At 40.9% G+C, this 26,452-nt stretch overlaps 1 protein-coding gene across 2 annotated transcripts in view; it reads left to right on the top strand.

The window, feature by feature from the left end:
• TNKS (tankyrase) overlaps positions 1–26,452 on the top strand; it is a 152,926-nt gene that overhangs the window by 103,112 nt on the left and 23,362 nt on the right. For both annotated transcript variants that reach the window (XR_012623140.1, XM_074823046.1), the window contains exons 8-15: positions 57–243; positions 2,145–2,266; positions 4,855–4,946; positions 5,039–5,117; positions 14,695–14,866; positions 24,020–24,099; positions 25,116–25,261; positions 26,282–26,447. Coding sequence is in view for 1 of the 2 variants with exons in the window: in XM_074823046.1 (XP_074679147.1) it covers positions 57–243; positions 2,145–2,266; positions 4,855–4,946; positions 5,039–5,117; positions 14,695–14,866; positions 24,020–24,099; positions 25,116–25,261; positions 26,282–26,447 (1,044 nt within the window). In the remaining variant the exon portion in view is untranslated. The remainder of the gene's footprint in view (positions 1–56; positions 244–2,144; positions 2,267–4,854; positions 4,947–5,038; positions 5,118–14,694; positions 14,867–24,019; positions 24,100–25,115; positions 25,262–26,281; positions 26,448–26,452) is intronic.

Consider the following 26,452-nt stretch of genomic DNA (forward strand, 5'->3'; position numbering starts at 1 on the left):
AAGCTTTTAGTTGTTGAAGATGATTTCTTAATGTAAGGCTTTCTTTGCTCCGCTAGCATGGTGCCTGTGTGAATGCTATGGACCTCTGGCAATTTACCCCCTTGCACGAGGCTGCTTCCAAGAACCGTGTGGAGGTCTGCTCCCTCCTGCTGAGTCATGGTGCGGATCCCACGTTGGTCAACTGCCACGGCAAGAGTGCAGTTGATATGGCTCCAACACCTGAGCTACGGGAGAGACTGACCTGTAAGTGTCTTCAGACTGGAAACAGTTGTCAGTGGGTGTAAAGGGGTGTTTTCCTTTCAAGCCATCTTCCTTGTACTTCACAAGTAGGTGCAAAGCAGCAGAGTAACTGCAGCTGTGCCTCTCACTTCCAAGTATGCAGATACCTCTAATAAACCTTTCATGATATTGCCTGGTTTTCTTAGGTTTAAAATGGTTTAAGGCACTGCTGAATCATTGACTCTGGGGGTGTTTTATGCTTAAAGTCCAGTTAAGTCCTATAAGAGGCTCTATGTCGAGGCTGTGTATCACACGTAAAGCGTAACTTTCAGAAGGTAGGTAGCTTCGGTGTGCAAACTTGGAGATGGAAGTTCCAGCACCTTCTCTTGTAGTCTTTGCAATTCTTTTGCTGTTTACAAAACAATGTTTCAACTCTAATTTGAATTTGTCTGCCTTGCTTTGACCTCTTTTGGGGATGTTTTTTCTCATCATTATAAACGCTAAAAGATAATTAAATGAGACAGGTATGGAAACAAAGCATTATGAAGTTGCAGAAAACTCCTTCTTGAGCAGTAGATTCTGAAATCAATTATAAATACACTTTTCATTTTGTCTGTCACCTTTCCAGTATAGCAGAAGCCCCGAACACACTAAGAATGTGATCCTGCACTATTCACAATCACACCTAGTCAGGTTGTTGTCTGTCACTATTCTTTGCATGTGAAGGTGATGAGATTCTGTATTTATAGTTCCTGGAGAGGAGTGGGGAAAGGTTCATGTCCATTAATATCCACTGAAATGTGTACACAATTGTGAGTGTTATGCCAAACTTGACATTATCTTGATGGGACATCCGGTATTTGCATACCCAGAACAACGTGTTTAGTGTATTCTCGAGTTCTTTGGTTTTATATTTTAGGAATAATATTACATTTATTTGTTATTTCAAGATGTATTTGTACTTGTGCTTTGAGTAATGCTTTGTTTACAAAGAAATTTGAATTTATTTGAAATGAAAACTTAGAAGTTACATTTATTTTTATTCCTAAATCCATAAATGCACCAGATGTTAAAACAAGGGTGGGAGAAGAAAGCCCCTCTTAACAAGCTTAGCATTTCAAGCTTGCTTATGAAAGAAAAATATTTTTTAATAATTTTTCTATTTTTGCTGAGATCATTGAGCTTTGGTTTTTTTCTAGTTCCCAGGTTCAGATGTCATTCTTTCTAACTTACTTTTCATTTGTACATTTTAAGAGAAACACTTTTAGACTTTTTCAAATTCAAAATTATTTAAAACTAAAAACAACTAGTTTCTGAACTGAACAAGATGTGACACTGAAAATAACAAAATTACCTCTACATACTTGCAAAGATGCAGCTGCTATCAAAACCTGTTTCATCTTTGTAGCAGACTGGCTTCAAATTATTAGCTGGTTAGCTTTCTTTAAGACCAATAGCTTAATGTTTTATATTTCAATTATTAATATTTTATATATATATAATTATAAATAATTTTTATGTATTTATTCAGGCTTTTCCTTGAATTATTTGTAGTTGTAAATACCATAAGGTATTTGAAAAGCAGCTGTAATGCTTTTTTCTGAAAAGCACGTAATAGCATTGTGCCTACTTGAACGCATGTATAGGTTATTCAGAGGTCACATATGCATTTAATATCAAGTGGGTAGAGGATAAGAGGGAGAAAAGCTATAAGGATTTTACTCAAGAAATCACTTCCCCTCTCACTTTCGAATGTCCGTTTGGTTTCCATAAACCATGTTTCATGTGCTGTGTCCCAGGTCAGCTAATACCTGAAGATGTACAGAAATACTCTTATTTCCTCTTGAGTATAACTACCTTTCTCCAATAACAACATAGATGTGACGTTGCTGAACATTAAATACATCTTTTTGTCCCTCTAACAGATGAATTCAAAGGACACTCTTTACTGCAAGCAGCCAGAGAGGCAGACCTAGCCAAAGTGAAAAAGACACTTGCTTTGGAGATCATTAATTTTAAGCAGCCACAGTCACATGAGACTGCACTGGTGAGATTATACAGTCAAGCCATTTGTTTTATGATAAATGTGGTGGTAGTGCTAGTTGAGGAGTTCTATTTCTACACTATGAAAATATATTCATCATCTGAGATTGAGGATTTGCCATCACTTTATATATAAAAATTCAATCGCTGTTATAGAAAAAACACTATATAATTTTTTATCACTTTTTTCTCCTTCCTGGTAGATTACAGAAGCCCGCCAGCCACTCCTCACCTGTTTACTTTTCACTCTCTTGCTTTTTTCCCATCACCCTCTTTTTTTATTGGTCAGTTGCAGTGTTTTTTCTGGGGTTAAATTCTATTCCAGTGGCCCAGTATTTCCTTAACGTTTTATGTGGACAAACTTGGATTACAAATTTTCTTCATAGGGTATGTAAAATTGTGGTGAAAATAGATGCTAGGTGTCTATCACAGGGTCTTACAGGATTGGAATATTACTGACAATACCACATTAGCTATGGAAACAGAGGTCTTTGAGACTGTCCTGGCAGTATCCTGCTCTTACTTCATTGTTTGAGGAAGCAGTGGAGGCAAAGAGCACAGCCAGTATCCCAGATGCAGTGAAGATACTGAAGTTGAGAGGGACTGATGGTATTATTAAAACTATTATAGTTATGATACTTTATTCCAGTGGAACGCTTTCTTCACAGTAGTAGATCTCAGCTGCAGGCATACAACTAGGTATTTAGCGTTATAAACATTGTGATTGTAATCAGAACTTTGTATGTTGAGTACTGAGTGTCCATATGCTCTGTTCTCTCCATGGAGGACCTAGTATCCTAGCCTGAACTTAGAAGCAAGACAGAGTAGAGATATTTAGAGGCTGAACATAAAGACGGTAGGAAATTTGGGATGGTGTTATGCTTTTCTTCCTGAGTATATCAGCTGCTGATATGTGGCATCTCTTTAGCTAGGCAATGATCACTTTGTAGTCATGTGGTCTTCTTTGCTATTCTCCACCTGCTCATTCTGCAGAGACAGCTAAGCAAAATGGGATGTTTAGCTCTGCTGATGTCTGGTTTCACTGTTCAGTAAGTGTTTGACTGTGATTTCTCAATTTTTGCCTCCCATACTTGAGATTTCCAAGTGGTCTCCCATCCAAGTGGCAGGATTTAGCATCCAGGATCAGATGAGATTATGTACAATCTAATTGAGCTATTCCTGTCCTAAGCATGGTATCTTTTACCATGGGCACTGGGGTCTGTGCCCTATTCCTCCACAAAGACCAAAGCAAGCACCTGGTTTATGTTTCAGTGTTGCTCTGAGGTTTGGCAATATTTCAGCATTTGTGTTGCTTTTAGTGCTGGTGTATCATATTGGCAGAAAATACAGATAGGTTGTTATCTGCAAAACCTCAAAAATACTACCATTCTTCAGAGAAAAAGTTGATCTTAATGTTTTTTACAAAGCTTGCTTTTCCAAAACTTGGACATGCTCTGCTGACTAACAGCAGTGTGGAAGCTTAAGTGGCATTTACTTCATAGTGAAGGCTGAAACTGGGCAAAAGATGGTTATCAGTACTATTGCTACTTATTAGCATTCTGTTTGGGGTCTATCTCATTGTAGAGGCTATTGTTTTGCTATTGGAAAGTTTGAGAACTCCCATTCCAGGAGACTATCTGCTTTTTATGGGTTACTGGTTTAAAACATGGGTAAACATATGAACAAAAATATTCGAAAGTATCTCCTATTTCTCATAGTCTGCTATCTTGAGACATCCAACTTGAGACAAGCATGTCTGGACTGATTTTTAAGCATGATGTTCAGCTTATCTGGAACCATGCTTGTGATTTCAGGCCTCAGGAATGCATTAGTAGGGCTGCTGTTGAAAATGTCAGGGCAGACTGAGTCTAATCTCTGCAGAGGATCAAAGTAAAAAGGGGAGAACAAAGCACTCACTTCTGGGTGCTGAATGCACAGACAAACCAGCAAGCAGACCCCAGCCACATGCAAGAGAACAGTTACACTTAGCAAAGGTCTGTATGGTGTTTCCACAAGGGCTGGCTTGAGGATTGAAACGCACTGTGTGAAAGATACCTCTTAGCAGAGATAAAGAGAACTTTATTGCCCATTTGTTTATTACATAATTTGTAACAGGGTGCATAACAGAGTTGCCATTAGGTTAACAAGTTCAGTACACACTGAAATAGAAGAAGAAACAAAGCAACATTCAAAAGTCATGTTAATCTGACAACAGCAGCAGAATCTTATTGGACCCCTTTGGAGTCCCTTTGTAGAAAGTTAGGCTGTTTCAAGCTCTTTGTCTTTACCTCCTTTGTGCATTATGTGCTGGTTTTGTCCTGATACCTTGTTAATGTAGTTGGGAACATACTGCTTTTCTTGTGACAAATAGCTTTAAAACAAAAATTGTTTTTCTGAGTACAATAATTTAGCATTGATCTCTAGCTTGTATTTTGGTCAGTATGTTATAAGTTTCAGCAGAAATATGATGGATTTTGTTTGTAAATTTTGTAGTCTGATGTTCAGCAGAATAATTAAGAGGTGAAGTCATGGATCTTAAAGCTCTTTGTCATCTTTGTAGTTGAAATATAATTTATATTTACTTTTTTGCAGCACTGTGCTGTGGCCGCTGTGCATCCCAAGCGGAAGCAAGTTACAGAACTATTGCTCAGGAAAGGAGCAAATGTTAATGAGAAAAACAAAGAGTAGGTTTCTGAAATTTTTTGGTTTTCCAAAGGACTCTGTTGTAGAAGGAATGTAAAACTAATATCTCCCCCGCCCCTTTTTTTTTTCCTAGTTTCATGACACCTTTGCATGTTGCAGCTGAAAAAGCTCATAATGATGTCATGGAAGTTCTGCATAAACATGGAGCAAAGGTAAATATACTTGAATATATATTATTTAAGGCAAAAGGCAAGAAGGGTTATATTGGTTAAATACAGTGTTAGTTTTTGTGATTGTTGTTGCTTTTTCTTCTGTATGCCTTGTGCTTCTCGCATTAACCTTGAGGTGTGTTTATCTTAAATCAGTACAGAATGTTCACAAATCCCATTTGAAAATTGGGTCTTCTAAGTAACTGAATACAGGCTTTAGGAGTCTAGCTTGCTCGTTTTTAATGAATGTTGCTACTCATTTCTAATAAATGTAGTCATCTAGGTGCCTCCTGTTGCTTTATTAGCAACATTAGACTACTAAATTTAGTAGTCTAATGCTGGGCATCCCTTAGCCCTTGCTTGTTTCTTATTCTTGGTAGATTGTTTTCCCATGCCTTTTAGCCACAGTAGGTACCAAGCAAAGTAATTTGTGACCCTGTGATGAAGCTTGCTTAGAAACACATGGTTCAGCAAGTTATTAGCTAAAGGTAGAGGAAAGTATAACTTTATTTAGGATGTCTTTTAAGCATCTTTCCTAAGTATTTCAGCACGATCTTTCTCTGAGTTTTAGTAGCAAACTTGACATTCATGGTAGTGATGTACTTAGCTACTTAATTTTCTCAGAAACTCTTCTTGATGGATACTTTCTTTGCATTGTTTAAAATATAAATGATCTCCTTATTTTTGCTTTTAAAGGGGTTCACATTACTCTTTGAGTCTTCATCTTCATTCAGGTAGCTAGAAATGAAAAAATATACCTGTAATAACAATCTAATGTGTCACGACATGCTAGGAGGTGCGAGCAATGTAATTGTATGCGTAGTTATTACTAAGTCTTTTTATTTTGAAACAATAAATTGTAATTTATAAGCCTGTATGAGAGCTCATTGCCAGATTTCAGTAGCTGATTCACTTCCATAGTACTTTAATGGCATCATAAAATAGCTTGATAACAATACCATGACAGAGTTTATCACATTTGAGAATCCATATGCAGTGGTGACATACCAAGATTATCCGAGGCAGGAAAGCAGGGCCAGAGGTCTCAGTTATAGTAGTGTGGTGGTTTAGTCCCTGCTGGGGTCTGAGACCACGCGGCCGCTGCCCCTCCCCCACAAAGGGAGTGAAATACAAAGCCCCAAGACTGAAATAAGGAGAGGTTTAATACAACAGTGCAACAGCAACACAACAAACAACAACAATAACAATAACAGTAATAACAATGAACAGAGCAAGATATCTACCGATACAGCAGTGAGAGCAGAGAGATCGCATAAACGCACGCATTTCCCGATTCTACCGAGCTCCTGCGCTTGGGCGCCAGGATGTGACGTCAGCATGGTATTGAATAACCCGGCTAGAGCTTCCCCCCCACTGCTGGGGAAACTTAACCCTATCCTAGCTAAACCAGGACATAGTAGTTAAAACTATTCGTTATCATTTTCCCAGATTCACTCTTAGTAGCATTCCTATGCACTGAAAATGAAAAAACTTCATTTTGCCGTAGGAGTAGATACCTCATGGCTTTATGGATCTGATTTTGCACATGAATTCAGTACTGATGATACTTGGGTAGGCACTGAACTGGACATGCTGGAATTTCAAGCGTGCTGATACCCAAGTACTATCTGCTTTGAAATACAAGGAGTTTCTATGTGCTGAAGGTTTCTGGAAAGCCTGCTACTATACTGTAGATATTTAAATTAGCACTCCCTTGAAAATCTAGTTTTGTGTAGCCAGGTTAGGAGTAAGCTCGAAGACATCATCCTTACAGGAATGGCCCACTTCTATTGTTTGTGTCAGTAGCACATTCTGACAATGGCTTGTAATCTTTTTCCGTCCTGAAGCAGGGGTTCCTAAATCATGATCCACTTGTAGACTGAGTGATGGTGGCAAGTGGCCCACAGTTATCTACAGAACCATTCTGAGTCATGTGTTCCATTGTTTTTTCAGTTGACAGTATGCAAATAGAGGTCATGGTGGTCATTAAAACTCTTCATTCACATCCTGGTATATGCTTGCTGTGTTACTCTGAGGATAGCCATTCACATTTACGATCTAGCAAAGCACTTAAAAGTGTGTGGCAGGAGACCACTCATAGTTAAAATTAAGCATATATTTCCATACTGCAATGGATCAGGTCCCTCTTTATTGGTGGCCAAAGTTCCTTAGCTGTAAAATGGTACATAATGCGATCACGGTTTTTCATCAGAGATAGGTCATTAAGGCTTATGAAGCACTTCAAAGTTCCCAGATGGAATATGCTCTAGAGTATTAATTAGTTAACTGGACATATTTCATCATTCTAAAATGTTTGTCTTGCTTGTATATTATAATTCAACCTCATGCTCATGCTTTGACTGTAGGCACTCAGTTAATCAGACACTTAACATTGATATTTCTTTGTTTCTCATTGTTGGGACATGGCAGCTTTAATACCTGAAGCATGATACAGGTTTTGGATTTTTTTTTTCCATTTGTTGTGTTTCTGGAAGCTTTTTCTTCCTGTTTACTCTTTTGTGCCTTGAATTTATTACTTCATAAGAGGTAGTCAGATGTACTAAGCTCTTTGATCCTGTCTAGTTGTACTTTTTACAAGAGAGGTTTCTCACGAGCTGTTGAATCTAATCACCCTGCAAGAGCAGCCTCACGGTGAATATCCATTTGTTCTTCGAGCAGCACTCTCCTGCAGTTTAAATACCTCTTTTCCATTTTGATGCTTCCTTTGCTGAGGTATTTGCAGTGAACAAACTGATTCTTCTTAGCCTTTGTTTGGGTAGGCTAAAAGCCTCAAACACTTAGTCTTCCCTTCCCTCATAAGGGAACATTGCCACTTCCTAATCATGCTTATAACCCTTCTCTTTAGTAGCACCAGAGGAATTCTTGGAGCTCAGGCAATGAGAATGGAATTCATTCCCCCACTGCCTTGCATGATGGCACTTCCATATCTCTAATGTAAATGCTGGACTAATGCATACTGGGATCATGTTTGCCTTTTTAATAGACATGACACAGTAGTACTCAGACCCATCCTGTGGTCTTGTAGTACACAGAGAAGCTCAATTTTTTTTTTACTAATTTTTCATATTCGTGCCCTTCAGCATTCTCCTGTGCCAAGATCATTAATGAAAATATTAAAACAAAATTATCTTACAACCAGTCACTGAGCAGCCCTCCCTCTTTCAATATATTCAGTTCCCATGTGATCCCATATCAAATGCTTACTGAAGTGTGGATGGATGAGACCTACCATATTTTCTTTACTCTGCAACCATTTCTTCCATCAAAGGAAAGGTACTGTGTAAATCAGCTTTAATCTACCTTCTGGAAACCACTACTGATTATAGAGAGAGTAACAATTTGAAAAAGATGAGTAACTGGGGCTTCAAAGAAAGTGGAACTTTTTTCTTCTGAAATACAGTACCAAAAAGCAGACAGCTGATCCACAAAAAAAACCATCTACTAATGGATTTGGGAGACAGTCATGTAAAGTTTTGTAGATTGAAAATCATTTGTGATTGTTTTAGCAATATAAAAAAACCTGTAGTTTTCATGAGGAGCAGCTGTGATCTGTCAGACAGCTAAAGTGATATAATATGTGAAGTATGTATGTTTGGGAAATGGGCTGAAGCATGGTCAAGACTGCTTTAGGGAATTTGTTTGGGATAAATGAGATACGATTTGTGGTCTTAGAACTGGATTTAATTATCCTTAATGTTATCACTGTGTAAATTTCCTGTTGAAGTATGTCAGACTATAATAAAAAGTGAAGGACTGCTTGAATAACATGTGCTTGATCTAGACTTATTTGGTAGGTTGACCCTGGCTTGGACACCAGGTGCCCACCAAAGCTGCTCTATCACTCCCCTCCTCAGCTGGACAGGGGAGAGAGAATATAACAAAAGGCTTGTGTGTCAAGAGAAGGACAGGGAAAGATCATTCGCCAATTACCTTCATGGGCAAAACAGACAACTTGGGGAAATTTGTTTCATTTATTACCAATCAAACCAGAGTAGGATAATGAGAAATAAAACTAAATCTTAAAAAGACCTTCCCCCCACCCCTCCCTTCTTCCTGGACTTAACTTTACTCCCGATTTCTCTACCTCCTCCCTTCAGTGGTGTAGGGGAATGAGGAATAGGGGTTGTGATCAGTTCATCACATGTTGTCTCTGCTGCTCCTTCCTCCTCAACAGGAGCACTCCTCACACTCTTCCTCTGCTCCAGTGTGGGGTCCTTCCCATGGGACACAGTCCTCCATGAACTTCTCACACCCGAGTCCTTCCCACAGGCTGCAGTTCTTCACAAACTGCTCCAGTGTGGGTCCCTTCCGTGGGGTCAGAAGTCCTGCCAGCAAACCTGCTCTAGCATGGGCTCCTCTTTCAGTCAGTGCACGGGTCCTGCCAGGAGCCTGCTCCAACACGGGCTTCCCACGGGGTCACAACCTCCTTCGGGCACATACACCTGCTCTGGCATGGTATCCTCCATGGGCTGTAGGTGGAGGTCTGCTCCACCGTTAACCTCCAGGGGCTGCAGGGGAATCTCTGCTCCGGTGCCTGGAGCACCTCCTCCCCCTCCTTCTTCACCAACCTTGGTGTCTGCAGAGTTGTTTCTCTCACGTATTCTCACTCCTCTCTCTCCTGCTGCAATTGCTCCTGCACAGTAACTTTTCCGCCTTCTTAAATATGTTATCACAGAGGTGCTAACACCATCGCCGATGGACTCGGCCTTGGACAGTGGTGGGTTTGTCTTGGAGCCAGCTGGCATTGGCTCTGTTGGACATAGGGGAAGCTTCTGGCAGCTTCTCACAGAAGCCACCCCTGTAGGCCCCCCCACGACCTAAACCTTGCCATGCAAACCCAATACAACTTATTTTACAGAAATATTTCTAAGAACACTAGTATTGCCAAGAGTCAGCGTATACCCACTAATTGCTTATTTTGGTGTGTCTTGCTGGCCCTTACTGAGGACACAGACTAGATTTGTAATTCGAACTGTGAAGAAGTCCTCAGTGCACATCACTTGCACATCAGCATGGTATGTCTAATCAATGCCCATTCCATGGTCAGTGAAGATACTTTCATTAACTTGCTACTTCAGTTTGCAGAAATTGACTGCCAACTGTACATCTAAAGCACAGGTGAGAAACCTTGGGGTTTCTTAGAATGTTCTTCAGGAACGTTGATCATAAAAGTCTGTGGTTTTAATGCCATACCCAGTTTTAACTTGTTTGCCTGAACTGCAGTGTGAAACAGTGTTTCACACCATTGCTTATTTGATGTTGAATGTCCTCAAAGTACCTTATGAAAAATAAAAGCAGAGTCTTTAAAGAATCCTCAAAAATAAACTATTTTTTATTAGACCCACGAGCAAATCTTCAAGTGCCACAATTGTATCTTTGAAGATGGTCGAAATCCTTTGTTTAAAAAGAAAATCATTTGAAGGTGGTGAACTAATGAAAAAGTGGCTTTCATCCTGTTTTGTTGTATTGCTAGATAGTTGGATACCTCTTATAACTAGCTCCTTGTCTGAATTTACAGATACATGGGAAATTTAATATGTTCAGAAAGACAGTCGGCTTTCTAGCAGTGCAGAAGAAAAGGATTAAAGTCTTTTGTGAACTGGAATGATTGTTGGAAAGAAAGACCTGCAAGCATGCAAGTTCGCTGGTACCTTGGGCAAGTGTGGAGATGTTATGAATGCTATTTGTTTAACTGTGTTATGTTGCTAAAGGATAATGTTGAAACTATTCTTCTGCAAGAGAAAAGGAGCTTTTCTAAGGTCATGTTAGACAGATAGTGTCCCTGTTCATGATGGTAGCAGAAATGGCTTCATTCTGCTCTGCTAGATCTTTGCATAATACTGTTATTTCTGTGTGTTGGAGTAGCATGTTGCCAGCCTTTCATGATCATGGATTTGACAACTGTCATCATCTGTCTAGATCCTCACAACAGACTTAAATGGTTTTTAATAACCTTGTTGCATAATACATTTGCTTCCAACATTTCAGTAGAGGTATGATCTTCTCAGGAAAGAATAAGCACTGAAAAATTAAATTTCCTTTCAGAAATGCAGCAGGTTCTGGACTATGATGGTTAACATCATGAAGAGCTGTGTGATCTGTTGCGATTGTGTGGTTCAACTTTTCTCACTGCTTAGACATCCAAACTTAGTGACATTAAGCTTAAGCTTTTATGCAAAGGGACAACTGTGGAACATATGGCTGGATCGTTTAGGAGCTTTCAGAGTGAAACTAGACCTTTTTTCCTTTTTTTTTTTTTCTTTTGACAGAGCTTGAAATTGCCACCAGCCTCTCTTCACTTCTATTTTGTTTATTGTTAGTGGTGCACAAAGATAAAAGACGTACTGCATGTTGTCTTCAGAACAAATGCATCAGGAGAGCAGTTAGAATGCTTGCATTGTGCAGGGAAGCATACCCTGGTACTGAAACGGCTGGCAGAGCACAAGTTTCACATATAGTTTTTAGAATGTACGTCTTTTAGAAAGATCTCCCAGAGAAAATGGCAGTGCTTGGAGGCTGTTGCGTTTTGTGCTGCTGTAGCGTCAAGGAGTAGTAGGATATTTAGGGCATTTGATACCAACAGAAAGCTGATATGCTTATGATGTCTTGCAAAAAAAAGTTTCCTGAGCGGGTCCCAGCTGTTGAGCTGCCACAAGTGCCTGGCAGCCAAGGGAGTATTGCTGTAGCTGTGTATACTGCTCTGAGGCAGCAGCAGTGCAGGGGGGGGAAAATATCTTCAGTGAGTGATGAGACACAACCATTTTGATTTCTCTACTGCATATATCCAGGATGGGGAAGAGGAAATGAAAGGGATAAAAGGAAAGGACAGAAGGGATTCTGTAGTGGGAAATACTGTATAGGATGGTATCCTTCCATGGAAAGCCTTACTTAAAAACACTTTTCATTTGATAACTTCATTACGCTTTTATATTGCGGTTTGAGCAGTGGAGTGACTGTTTTCATGCTAAAAGGGGAAGAAACCAGATCCAGAGCTAGTGTGCTGTGGAATAAAAGCTGTCAAATCTGTCATTTTTAACTCCTTGCAGAAAACTCATCCGTAAAGTAATTCAGAGCTGTAGCCTTCTAATTTCAGACTGCTTATAAAGGGGACCAGTTGAATATTTCTCATTTTTTTTTATTAATGCAGCTGGAACAATCTGTCTTCTCAGCACACAAATAAGGCCGTACACCTTGGATATGTTACATTTTGTCAAATAGAATTTAAGCTTTAGCTTTGAATTTGAAAGTGCATATGTTTTTAGACATAGTATTGGGCAGGCATATGTCTTACCAGGTTTGATTTTTATGAGAGTTTAATCTCAGTTTGTATTTCAATTTGTAATGCTCAAATTGATTTTCATTTGGAAATAAATCCCATTGCCTTCAGCCTTAGTGCGGTACATTCTTGGGTTGATTTTAGACAAGTGCTGTGTAATTGGCGAGAGCAGATCTGCCTCAAAGTGAACATATTCCCCATGAAATTGCTCTGCAAAGCCTCATTCTGCTCCTGAGGGAAAGAACAGCTTCATGTGGTGTGTATGTCCCTCTGTCAGCTGCAGCCCTCTTTGTCCCAGAACTAAGCAGGCATTTCTCCAAATGGCTGGCGTTCTTCTGCCACAAGAATCGATTGTCGGCAAAGATAATTATTTGGAGGTGAAAGGAGACCTGCATACGACATGTGAGATGATGGATCTGATGACTGTACCAGTGTTCTTTTCAAATGAATATTAACATTTTTTCCAGGTACACAGTCAGTAATGAGTTGTGCAGTGTGAATGCCTTTTTCAGTGTGAATTGCTGTTTTTCAATAATTTGTTCAGTATAGAAATGTTTAACACAGGAATTCAGTGTTACAGAAGACAATAATCATGATTATCTTTCTTGGGTGAACGTAATGTGTCAGCTACTTCCAGAATCTACAAGTCTCATTTCATGCTGCCTTTACCATCACTAAACCTGTACAGCCCCAGACTTCTGCTTTACTCTGTGCCCTTATCAGTGATGAAAGGTATCCGGTGTCCTGAAACAGATGAGGATCATCATGTGAACAAAATGATGGATTTGGGACATTCAGTGTCTGGTTAATATTTATGATAGCAGTAAGTTTTTATTTAAAACAAAACTTTTAGGGAAATCCCATTAGAGCAGCATGAGCTGAGCACGGTTACAAGAAGGCAGAACTCTTCTCCTGTACATCTTCCTACAAGAGAGGTTTGTGATCTGAGAAATTCCTGCTTTTTACCAGCCTGTAGAATTGTTCAGGGATCTAGAAGAATTTCAGACAATATCAAATCACACTCTGCTTTATTTATGTGGTACTTCTTTGTTCTTTCCCGTGCCTTGTTGCATTGCAGGTATTTTACTTTATTTTTTTACCCTATCTGGTAGTAGATATTTTCTACATAGTTATCCCCCTAATTGAGTTTCATTTAGCTACAAAATATGAATCTTACTCAAAATGTTTTTTCGCTAGTTTTCATGGAAAGGTAGTAGGATTTGCAGGCTGCGTTTTAAGGAGAAAAAACAAGCAAAACCTTTGTTCACATTTTGAGAAGGTAAAAAGGTGGTTTTGTACAGTAACAGAGTCTATTATGCATGCGGTTCACAGCCTGCAGTCCGTAGGCTTGGAAACAGATAACAGGTTGTGAGTTGCTTGCAGAGAATATAGAGTAGTTCTGTATTTCATAAACTGGTAAAAAAGCTGTTGGACATTTGCATTTAAATTTGTCATGAATCGCTGCTAGGTACAAAGTATCTTCTTGAAAGGTTATTTTCATGAACATTTTTTTTCCTGCTTTTTAAAGCTATTATTCTCTTCCTTTCTCTGATAGTGCTATCTGGAGATGCTTCCAGTTATTTAGATGCTCTGTTAGATCTTGACAGACAGGTTGCCATTGTATCATACTCTTTGAAAGCAGTACTCCATTTTGCCTGTTTATACTGTCTTGTATTGGGTGGAATTATATCCAGTTAAACTTAACATTTCTGTAAAAGTACAAAAAGTGAGGAGGAAATGGACTGTTTGTATCCAACCTCCTTTTTTTCTTTTCCTCTCCTTCATAGAATGCCTAATCTGACATCTTTATTTTGCTTTAATTCTTGGTGGTGAGTAATCTTAATTCCCCTTTTGAGGATGACAGATGGTAATTTCCTTGAAGCTGAAAGATCTTTGAATTGTTTGGTTAATTATTTACCTCTTTCTCCTCTTCTGTGAATTCTGCCTTGCTTGCATAGGGTTGATCTTCAATGAATTTGTCAAAAGCTTGATCGCTGTTTTAAGTATAGTTTTGAGGATCCTGTGTTGTCTGTTAGCCACGCAAACAAATAACCTGCATTGTTAGAATACAGGAAAGCATCTGCAGTTAATTATCTTTACATTGGAAATATAAATTACATTTACCTATTTTGTTATTTGGTTTTGTTTAGTTGTAATGCAGAGGGATTGACAGATAAATTTGTATGCTGGAAAACTCTTGTTATTGCTCTTATTAAGGGCAGGGACAGGTGCAGGCTTTTAATTATATCAATATTTTATTTTATATTGCTGCTGATTTTTCAGATGAATGCACTGGACACACTGGGTCAAACAGCATTGCACAGGGCTGCGTTAGCAGGTCACTTGCAAACCTGCCGGCTCTTGCTGAATTACGGCTCTGATCCCTCCATCATCTCTTTACAAGGCTTCACAGCAGCACAGATGGGAAATGAAGCAGTGCAACAGATTCTAAGTGGTGGGTAAAAAATAAAGGCTTGTGTATCTGAACTTCAGCTTCTCCCTTTCCTTTACAGGTGTGGGTCTTATTTCTTTTTCAATGCAAGAGACTTGCAGTAGTTTTCTCATCCCTCCCTTCTGCCATCATGTGCACAGATCTACAGTATGTACTGTGTAATACTTTTCAGAAGAAAACCACAACAAAACTAAAAAAGCCCCACTCAATTCGGTGATTTTGTGCATATCAGGAAGAAAATAAACATCTTGTGGATTTAGAGCATGCTGCTGTACAGGGAGATTGTAGAAGGGCTGATGTAGGGAGTTTGGAATTTTTTTGGTGACAAGTTCCAGGGCAACTGGAATATTGCTAATCATGTGAGAAAACTTTTTCCTCTCATCAGCCACCCTGTTAGGTACTCCATACTTCAGCAGTCACAAGCAGAGTGTTACTGGCAGAAAAGTACTGGTAGTTGCTAAACCATTTGAACTTATACTTCAAATCTCTTGCTTGTCCTGCAGAAAAGGATTTTACTGTGAAAGTACTCTGGATACTGTTTAGATAACAATGTGTTTATATCTTGCATTAAAAAGGTAAATAGATGTTTGAAGAAGGTGACGCTATTTTTCATGTAAGTGCTTGAGAGTTTGCATCCTCTTACCCATGTCACTTTTGAATTTTTGAGAGTAGGGAGAAGAATAATTGCATCGGTAGCTACTGCAGAGCAAGTAATTTACCTTACAGTGGGATATGCATGTAGTCAAAAAAAGGCACATATCCAGATAGATGAGAAAAACTTATGGTAGCTAGAAACTTCATTTCCTTCCATGTTCTCAACAACATTGCCTTAAAGCAGGCAAAATAAGAGACATTTTACAGCAGTGCAAGGAAGGACTGTTTTGAAGTGTACCCAGTCCTGAGACATAGCTGGTTACATATAGCTGGATTCATGGGTAGCATTATCTGTTTTAAAGTATGCACATGGCTGTATCTATGTGTATTGAGAGAGAAGAATGTTAGCTATGAATCAGAAGAAAGTAAACATATTCCCTGCCATTAAAGAGGATAGGAGTTTGATTTTAAAAAATAGTAAACTTACAAGTATTCTGAAAACATTGGATTTTGATTTAAAAATTCATTTCCACTGATCTATTTTTTCTAGGAAAACTATTTTCAGATGTCACACTACTGCTTTTCATTGGAGAGGTAGCAGCCTTTCTCTTACATCCATGAAGGTGTTCAAAACTGAGATTCAAAAGCTGAAAAAATGCATATAGTGTAGGGTTGTTAAGTTCTCTGTGTTTCAAAGCAAGTAAATGCTGAAATTATTTACAAAATATTACTGTGTGTTCATTTTTGTAGATTGGGTTAAAGAAATATTTTTTTTAATGGTGGAGTTATTTTGATATTGTTACCTGACTCATGAGTTCACAGCTTAAAATATTTTCTGTATAGCATCATTTTTTTTTCTCACATTGGGTTGGAATGCTGAGCTACTTCCCAACTGTGAAGTAACAACCATGAAAGCAGCTTTCCGATGGCATAGTAGTCAGTGGATACAACTTTACTCTATCTGCTTGTGATTTTGGTTGCAAATGATAAGAGTATGGCCATATAATGTAAGAAAGGTCATCAAGTGAGCTTGTTAATTTTTTCAAATGCTTATTGGAAAATGCTGCTTGTTTTGCTTTTCTTGAAGCCTTCTGGTGCTCAAATTCTAATCTAGTGGAATTGAAATTACTCTTCCCTGTAATAATTAGACTGTGTTTCTGATTGATTTTCTTTTTTACCCTGATCAAAGTCAGGGTCTTGGCTATCTTGTGAAGACAAAGACAGGAGTCCAGAGAAGAGATAAATAATGCTAAGGATCCAGCTTTGGATCCAGTGTAGCACTTAGCCGCATCTATACTCTTTGTACCTCAGGATGCTGAGGTGGTGGTGGTGCTGTTGGGGAGAGCAAGAGAAGGCAAATAACTTAATATGAAGAAGGTGTGAGCTGAAATCTTAACCTGTTCCAACAACAGGAGTTTGATGCATGCTAATACTGTGCCCACAGTCACTAACATTTGTGCCAAACCCCCGCTGCCATCCTTCTTTCACAGCATGTGTTTGAATCACACAGAATCATAGAATCGTTAAGGTTGGAAAAGACCTTTAAGATCATTGAGTCTGACTGCTTTCTAGTGGAACTGCTTCAGAGGATCGAGATAAACTTGAGGAAAGGAGCGGGCAGCTTTAACTGTATTGAAGGTGCCACTATCCCTCTTCTCTGAGCTTTCTCAGCCTTTCCTTCAACTGAGAACATTTCTTCACCTAACAGTTGAGCCTGTAGGAGTTGCTTCTCACTCCTTTCTCTTACTCTTCTTCTTGCAGTGAGTATACAGGTGTGGTGGTTTGACCTTGGCTAAATGCCAGGTACCCACCAAGTCACTCTATCACTTCCCTCCCCTTCCTCTTTTTTTCTCAACAGGACAAAGAGGGGAAAGAAAATAAGATAGGTTAAAAAAAACCCCAGCCCTTGTGGGTAAAACAAAAGCAGTTTTAATATAAGCAAAGAGAAGCAAAAGTCCACGCATGGAAGCAAAAAAAAGAAAACTGATTTATTCTCTACTTCCCATTAACAGGCGATGTCGGGCCTTCTCAGGAAGCAGGGCTCCGATACGCGTAGTGGTTGCCTTGGAGGACCAAGGGTGACCCCACCCCCTTCCTCCTTTCTCCCAGCTTTATACTGAGCAGACGTCATATGGTATGGAATATCCCTTTGGTCAGTTCGGGTCAACTGTCTTGGTGTTGTCCCCCCCAAGATCTTGCCCACCCCGTCCCACTGGGGGGGAAAATGTTGGAAAGAGCCTTGGTGCTGTGTAAGCACTACTCAGCAGTAGCCACAACACCAGTGTGCTATCAACACCCTGCCAGCTCCCAACATAAAACACAGCACCATGAGGGCTGCTATAGGGGAAAACCAATTCCGGCTCAGCCAGACCCAGTACAGTCTTCCCACCTTATTCCATACCATTTACGTCATGCCCAGGTCCCACATAACACTCATTTATCCATTCCGTAATCTTTCTTCACTCCTCTAGATGTTCAGTGACTTGGCTCCCATCTGTGTTCAGGACAGGAGCAGTATGTTTGACTGTCGGACTCCAGCACCGGCTAGGTTTGGGTCATCATTGCACATATCTGGTTCACTCTTCGTCATTCCTACTTCCTCCATCACTTTTTGCAACATACAACTCAGCCCACAGATTATTTTTCCCCCAAGGTTAAATCTCCTTGAGGCACACACTGAGTAGCCCCATCCTCCCGCATTACCCTCCAAGTACATCCAGGTCCCTGAGCAAAAACAATCCCACGAGTGGGCTTGCCTTTTCCCAAGAGAGGAGCAATCCACACTGCCTTCCCCAGCCATTTCCCTGTGTGTACTACAGGGACCTTATCTCCTCCCACAGTATGAAGGGGTTTTGTTTGGGCAGGACCAGGACGGTTAACAGATCCTCTGGTGTTAATTAGCCAAGTGACTTCTGCTAAATTTATATCCCAGTGCTTCCATCCCCCATTGTCCAATGCTCTCAACATAGTCTTCAACAGTCCATTGTATCTTTCAATCTTTCCAGATGCTTGTGGGTAATAAGGGATGTGATACACCCACTCAATGCCGTGTTTCTTTGCCCAGGAGTTTATGAGATTATTTCGAAAATGGGTCCCATTGTCTGATTCGATTCTTTCAGGAGTACCATGTCGCCATAAAATTTGCCTTTCAAGACCTAAGATGGTATTTCGGGCAGTGGCATGATTTACAGGGTACATTTCGAGCCAACCAGTAGTTGCTTCCACCATGGTGAGTATGTATCGCTTGCCTTGGCGTGTTTGTGGCAGTGGTCCAATATAGTCAATTTGCCAGGCCTCACCATATCAAAAACTCAGCCATCGCCCTCTGTTCCAGGGAGACTTTACTCGTGTGGCTCACTTGATTGCAGCACATGTTTCACATTCATGAGTGACCTGTGAGATGGCCTCCATGGTCTGGTCCACCCCTTGATCACGAGCCCATCTGTACGTTGCATCTCTCCCGAGATGCCCGGATGTTTCATGGGCCCACTGAGCTACAAATAGCTCACCCTTGCGTTCCCAGCCCAGGTCCAGCCAAGCTACTTCAATTTTGGCAGCCTTGTCTACTTGCTCATTGGTTTGATGTTCTTCCGTGGTATGGCTTTTGGGCACGTGAGCATCTACATGACGTACCTTTAGAGCCATGTTTTCCACTCGGGCAGCGATGTCCTGCCACAATGCAGCAGCCCAGATGGGTTTACCTCTGCGCTGCCAATTGGTCTTCTTCCACTCCTGTAGCCACCCCCACAGGGCATTAGCCACCATCCAGGAGTCAGTGTAGAGATACAATACTGGCCACTTTTCTCATTCAGCAATCTTTAGGGCTAGTTGGATTGCTTTTACTTCTGTAAACTGACTTGACTCACCCTCTCCTTCAGTGGTCTCAATAACTTGTCTTGTGGGACTCCACACAGCAGCTTTCCACTTCCAGTGGTTTCCTACCACACGACAGGATCCATCAGTAAACAGAGCATACCGCCTTTCATCTTCTGGTAACTCATTCTATGGTGGTGCCTCTTGGGCACGAGCCAGCTCCTCAGGCCATGCTCCAAAATCTCTACCTTCTGGCCAGTTCCAGGATTCCTGGACGGTTGGGTTTTCCCAGTCGAGCTCGTTGCATGATTAACGCTACCCATTTACTCCAGGTAGCACTTGCATGGTGTGTAGAAGGGATGTTTCCTCTGAACATCCAATGTAGTACAGGCAATCGCGGTGCCAAGAGGAGCTGTGCTTCTGTACCAACAACTTCGGAAGCGGCTCGAATCCCCTCATATGCTGCCAGTATCTCCTTTTCAGTCGGAGCGTAGTGGGCTTCTGATCCTCAATATCCCTGGCTCCAAAATCCTAATGGTCGACCTCGAGTTTCACCTGGTATCTTCTGCCAGAGGCTCCATTTGAGGCCATGCTCCCCAGTTGCTGTGTAAAGTACATTTTGTACAGCTGGTCCGGTCCGAACAGGCCCGAGAGCTACCGCCTGAGCTATCTCCTGTTTGATGTGCACAAAGGCTTGTTGTTGCGCAAGACCCCACTCAAAATGGTTCTTCTTTCGGGCTACCTGATAGAGAGGTCTCACAAGCTGACTGTAACCTGGAATATGCATTCTCCAAAATCCCACAAGTCCTAAGAAAGCTTGTGTTTCCTTCTTGTTGGTCGATGGAGACATAGTTGCTATCTTGTTGACAACATCCATAGGCACATGATGGCATCCATCTTACTATTTTATTCCCAAGAACTGAATCTCCTGTGCTGGTCCCTTGACCTTGCTTTTCTTTATGGCAAACCTAACTCTCAGAAGAATCTCAATTACTCTTTGTCCTTTCTTGAACACTTCTTCTGCCTCGTTGCCCCACACAATGATGTCATCGATGTACTGTAGATGTTCAGGGGCATCACCCTTTTCCAGTGCAGTTTGAATTAGTCCATGACAAATAGTGGGGCTGTGCTTCCACCCCTGGGGTAGTCGATTCCAGGTATATTGGACACCCCTCCACGTGAAAGCAAACTGTGGCCTGCACTCTTCTGCCAAAGGAATTGAAAAGAATGCATTGGCAATGTCGATTGTGGCGTACCACTTGGCTGCCTTTGACTTCAGTTCATACTGGAGCTCTAACATATCTGGTACAGCAGCACTCAGTGGTGGCGTCACTTCGTTCAGGCCACGATAGTCTACTGTTAACCTCCACCCTCCGTCAGACTTTCGCACCAGCCATATTGGGCTATTAAAAGGCGAATGTGTCTTACTGATGACACCTTGGCTCTCCAGTTGACGAATCAGTTCTTGGATGGGAGCCAGAGAGTCTCAGTTCGTGCAATACTGCCGTCGCTGCACGGTCCTTGTAGCATTTGGCACCTGTTGTTCTTCAACTCGCAACAGTCCTACAACAAAAGGATCTTCTGAGAGGCCAGGCAGATTAGACAACTGTTTGACTTTCTCTGTGTTCACACTGGCCACACCAAAAGCCCATTGGTATCCTTTTGGGTCTCTGAAGTACCCCCTCTTGAGGTAGTCAGTGCCCAAGATACAAGGGGCTTCTGGGCCAGTTACAGTGGGATGTTTTTCCCACTTGTCCCCGGTCAAGCTAACCTCGGCCTCCAGTACTGACAGTTCTTGACATCCGCCTGTCACTCCTGAGATCCAGATAGGTTCTGCCCCTCTATAACTTGATGGCATTAATGTACACTGTGCCCCAGTGTCGATTAAAGCCTGGTACTTCTGTTGATTTGATGTGCCAGGCCATCGAATCCACACTGTCCAATACACCCGATCATCCCTTTCCTCCCTCTGTTTGAGTTCTGTTATTCCCTCTTCCAATTCCTTTGCTGAAGGACCAGCTTCTTCCTCTTCTTTCTCCTCCCTTATTAATCGAGGGTATGGGCCTGTTGTTCTCCTTGTCCACTGTTTCTTTTTTACTACTGGGGCAATCTCTGCTGCTGTTGTTGTTGTTTGAGTTCCCATCTCAACCACAGTCCTTTGACAGTACTGAACTGCAGCTCGATAAGCATAGGCCAGGCCCCAGTACAGCGCTAGGAGTTGCTGATTTTCATCGGGATAGACAAGGCACCCTTCTATCAGGTGTTGTGTCAATTTTGTGGGGTTGCTTGCCTGTTCAGGGGTAAGATCCCAGGCTACAGGAGGTGATAACCATCCTAGGAATCTGCCCAAATCCTTCCACTCCCCCTGCCACCCAGGGACAGGCCGCCTCAGGGCACATTTTGGTATTGACTCACCCAAAATTTGCCTTCTCTTACACCAAAAACCTACCGAGCTCCATACAGCCCACAATAGGCGAACAGCATTAATGAACAGTATCAAAGAGCTAACATAAGGATGAATAAGTACCTCGTGAGCCTGCAGAATAAAACCACTCATGATGTTCCCAATTTCTTCCAGCATGTTCCCGAGCTTAGCAAAATAAAGATAAGCAGAGCAATAAACAAACCTGTGACCAGCACAAGAGCTTGTCGCTTAATAACTGCTATAGCTATAGCACACTTAATATAAAACTGCTGTTGTCTTGCCCCACATTGGGCGCCAAAAAAGACTCTGGTGGTTTGACCTTGGCTAAATGCCAGGTACCCACCAAGTCGCTCTATCACTTCCCTCCCCTTCCTCTTTTTTTCTCAACAGGACAAAGAGGGGAAAGAAAATAAGATAGGAAAAAAAACCCAACCCTTGTGGGTAAAGCAAAAGCAGTTTTAATATAAGCAGAGAAAGCAAAGGTCCGCATGCGGAAGCAAAAAAAAGAAAACAGATTTATTCTCTACTTCCCAATAACAGGCGATGTCGGACCTTCTCAGGAAGCAGGGCTCCAACACGCGTAGTGGTAATCTCGGAGGACCAAGGGTGACCCCACCCCCTTCCTCCTTTCTCCCAGCTTTATACTGAGCAGACGTCATATGGTATGGAATATCCCTTTGGTCAGTTCGGGTCAGCTGTCCTGGTTGTGTCCCCTCCCAAGATCTTGCCCACCCCATCCCACTGTGGGGGGGGAAATGTCAGAAAGAGCCTTGGTGCTGTGTAAGCACTACTCAGCAGTAGCCACAACACCAGTGTGCTATCAACACCCTGCCAGCTCCCAACATAAAACACAGCACCATGAGGGCTGCTACAGGGGAAAACCAATTCCGGCTCAGCCAGACCCAGTACAGCAGGCAAGGAGATAGCAAAAGGCCACGAAACACTGATCAAGAAGAGAAAATAGGGCTGCAATAGGAAATACTACCTCAACATGAATTGATAAATTGATGTTCTTATGTAAGGATGGCTAATTAAGAATATCTCTTTCTACCCCTTTTCCACTCCTGTGATCTAGTCACAGGTTCCATTGCAAGTCAGGAATTGACTGGATTCTGCAGACACTGTTGGTCTGTAAGAAGTACCTTCTCACAAGGTCTCTGCAGTTTACTCTTGGGACATAGTACCAGTTCTCTACATTTAAAGAAGTCTTTTAAGCATTTTTGATGGAGTCACATGCCCATCTAGAATGAGTTTAGACTGTTAACAACACTCTGTCTTTCTTACAGCATTCTTACAGAATATTGCAACCCCAAGTTCACCTTGCCCCATATGTTTTGCGCTAGGCAGTCACTTCTGTTGCTGATCAGGCAACATGCTGCCAAAACTTCTATTCCATTAATCCTTGAGCTTGAGAGGAGTGGCTTCTACAATAGAAAGCAGTTTCTATTAAAAATGAAGTGATCAAGGTTGTCTTTTCACCTCCTTTTTGAGCAACACTGAAGAGCTCTAGGGACAGCTAATCCACTGCTCCTTTCCAGCCACTTCTTCCTCTTCCCTCAGTGCATGCTTGCTTTATCACAGCCATATTTCTAGTAAGAAGTATGGTAAAAAAGAGTCTTGAGGCCAAAACCCGTCATTGTCTTACAGTAATTTAAAAAGGAAAAAAGGTACCTCTCTAAAGGTCTCCTTTTAATCACTATGTCATTCTTCTGATTCTGTTTTTAACCACTCCATGTTTATAACAAGGGACAGATCTCATTGCTATGAAGTACAGTATGGAACTGGAGCATCATAAAGTGAGCAGTCACCATGTGGCCAGAGCCATCTTAGAAATCTCATCTCCTTGTCATTGCTTCATAGTATGAAACATATCATGAATGCAGAGTGCAGAGGCTGTAATTCAGCTGCTGAACAGAGAACATTTAACCATGGCTGTGCACTGGTGCCTCATGCAGTTTGCTGAAATTGTTAAGAAAAGGTGCTTTTGAACTTCAGCAAAACTTTGAATCTGTCCCAGTAAGCATGTAGATTTCTTAAATGCAGAAATGGTCGTTTTTACTGTGCATAAGATTAGTAAAGCATTGAAATGCCATTTGGCAGAATAATGTCAGCTCTGGAGTCTAAATCTGTCTGGTTTACACTGAAACGAAGGCTCCTTATTCAGTCATTTAGGCAATATGAACTTGAACATCACAATTCCAGCTACATTTTTACAAGTGACAACAGACTCCCCCACCCCGCCCCAGTTTGGAAAATATGTAGAGCATAAGTTAATATAACTTAATGATCCTAAGTAATCCTAAACCATCTTTTTCCCTATGTAGAAAGTACACCTGTGCGCACATCTGATGTGGATTATCGGTTGTTAGAAGCATCCAAAGCTGGAGACTTGGAAACCGTGAAGGTAGGTTTGAGCAATTTGTGTTAATTTTCCACTTTGTATTGCTGTGCAAGGCTTGTGGAAGCCTCTGCTACAAGAGTTGTGTAAGTAGTGTCCAGTGGATGGTAAATAATAAAAAATGGGAAGGCAAACCTCTTGATTTTTTTTCTAGAAGGTAGTGCATTAAGATGTGCTGACGTGTTTCTCCTGAGTTTTTTGGTTGTTCATTCTCTCAGCCCTTCACACAGACATGTCTTCAATGGACTCAGATGCAATGTTGCAGATGCAGCCATAATTCTTTTAAGTGGATGCTGTGATCCTCAGAATCACAGTTTAGTAGCAACAAGCCTCAGGTGCATGATTCAATCAGAAGACAAGCAGATAAAAGTGTTAACGGGTAGCAGACTTCAAATTTTAAGCCATCCTTAATCTGAAGGTGAGGTGTCAGGCCATGGAACCCCAACATCACAGGAAGGTTTGATCTTGTCTTTCATACTTGGTCTGTGGACAAAATAGCCTACAGATAGACTGTTCTGTATGCATTCTCACCTTAAACTTCAACATGATACGTATTAAACAGCAGCAGTTTTGTGCACTAGCAGCTCCTTTAACTGCCAAGCTCTGTATCTCTAGATTTCCGAAGACAACATAAGCTGGAAATGGTAACGTATCTGGAGAAAGTTACATGGCCTTGAACCTGGTGCTTGATGACTTAGAGGCTCACCCTTTCTAATACATTAGGAATGTTTCCATACTGCTTCTGTCATTTAAGCCTTGTTTGTTATAGCAGTACTTTCAGCCATAAATTTAGAGCAGCTATTTTTTTAACTTTGCCGAAATGGAAAGAAATTTCCGGAAACCTAACTTCTAAAAATATGTATATAATAATAAATGGATCAAATTTTGTGTTGGAGTGTTTGGGGATGATAGTTTGGGGTTTTTCTTTTGGGTTTTTGTTTGTTTGACTGTTTTTTGTCTGTTTTGTGGGGGTTTTTGTTTTAATCTGTACTAGATTTTGGGTTCTTCTTTTGTCTTTGCAGCAACTTTGCAGCCCTCAGAATGTGAACTGTAGAGATTTGGAAGGCCGTCATTCAACACCACTGCACTTTGCTGCAGGATATAACCGTGTATCAGTGGTGGAGTATCTGTTGCACCATGGGGCAGATGTGCATGCCAAAGATAAAGGGTACGTCTCATTCCATGATATGCTCCGCTGTTTTCTATTAGTGTGAGACTTCTACCCCCCTCTATTCATTTTGCTTTGGATTTCAGTAACCAACATGTTTTCCTCTTGAAAATTTTTCTCTTCTCTTTCTTTCTTGTTCTGCGTTGTTCTGGACATCACTGTAGGGAGATTTATAGACCATTAAGGCATACTTTGCTTTCTGGCAAAGCCGTTGTCAAGTACCTATCTGGCACTGTAATACATGGTCCTTTTCTTCCCTCTTTTGCGGTTTTTGAAGATTTTGTTGTGCTTAAAAGCAGCTTTTAAGTTATTTCAGGTGATCTAAAATTAGTTTTGAATTGCATGGGGTAAAACACCAGGTTATCTCTGGTCATTTTTCTAATTCTGTTAGTTAGCTTAATTATTAAGTTAGTTAATCAGTTAATATTCAGTTAAATGATATGAACAGTTTACAGTTTTTTGCATTATATGCAAAGTGATCATGTAGAATAGCATTATGTTTTACCTTTCACTCCAATATATTGGTTCAGGGACAGGGATAATTCATTTCCAATGCTAAAACATTTCTGATAATGAATCATCGGGCTCTTCCTGAAAGAAATGTTTGAGTAGCTTTCTGTATCTATCAGGTGTGCAGTGCTTACTAATAACTGTACTTGAAACCCATTCTATAGTGTTATATACATTTTCTCAAATTTGCACTCAAATATCCAAAGTCAGAACATGCAGCAATTCTTGCAATTTAGTTTTTGGCTGTTAACAGCATTGAAGTTACTTGCTTGTGGAAGTAGTAACATTGGTACTTGCTAAGTATTTAAAAGTCTTGTGGATGAGAACTGAAGGAGGATAATGAAGTTTTAATTGATGTTTTAATAGCAAGGAAATAAAGCCGTGAGAATTGGAAAGATTGAAAGACACCAATAATGTCTGGTGGAAGTGGGAGTTTTATCTACTGGAACTCTGTATGTTTGCATGTTGGATTTTATTTTTTGTAGCTGTTAATACTTTCTCTTTGATTAGTGGCTTAGTACCCCTGCACAATGCCTGTTCTTATGGACACTATGAAGTGGCTGAACTCTTAGTGAGGCACGGTGCTTCTGTCAACGTGGCAGACCTATGGAAATTCACTCCTCTGCATGAAGCAGCAGCAAAAGGAAAATACGAAATCTGCAAGCTGCTTTTAAAAGTATG

The sequence above is a fragment of the Strix aluco genome, chromosome 4 (assembly GCF_031877795.1).
Source record: "Strix aluco isolate bStrAlu1 chromosome 4, bStrAlu1.hap1, whole genome shotgun sequence".
NCBI lineage: Eukaryota > Metazoa > Chordata > Aves > Strigiformes > Strigidae > Strix > Strix aluco.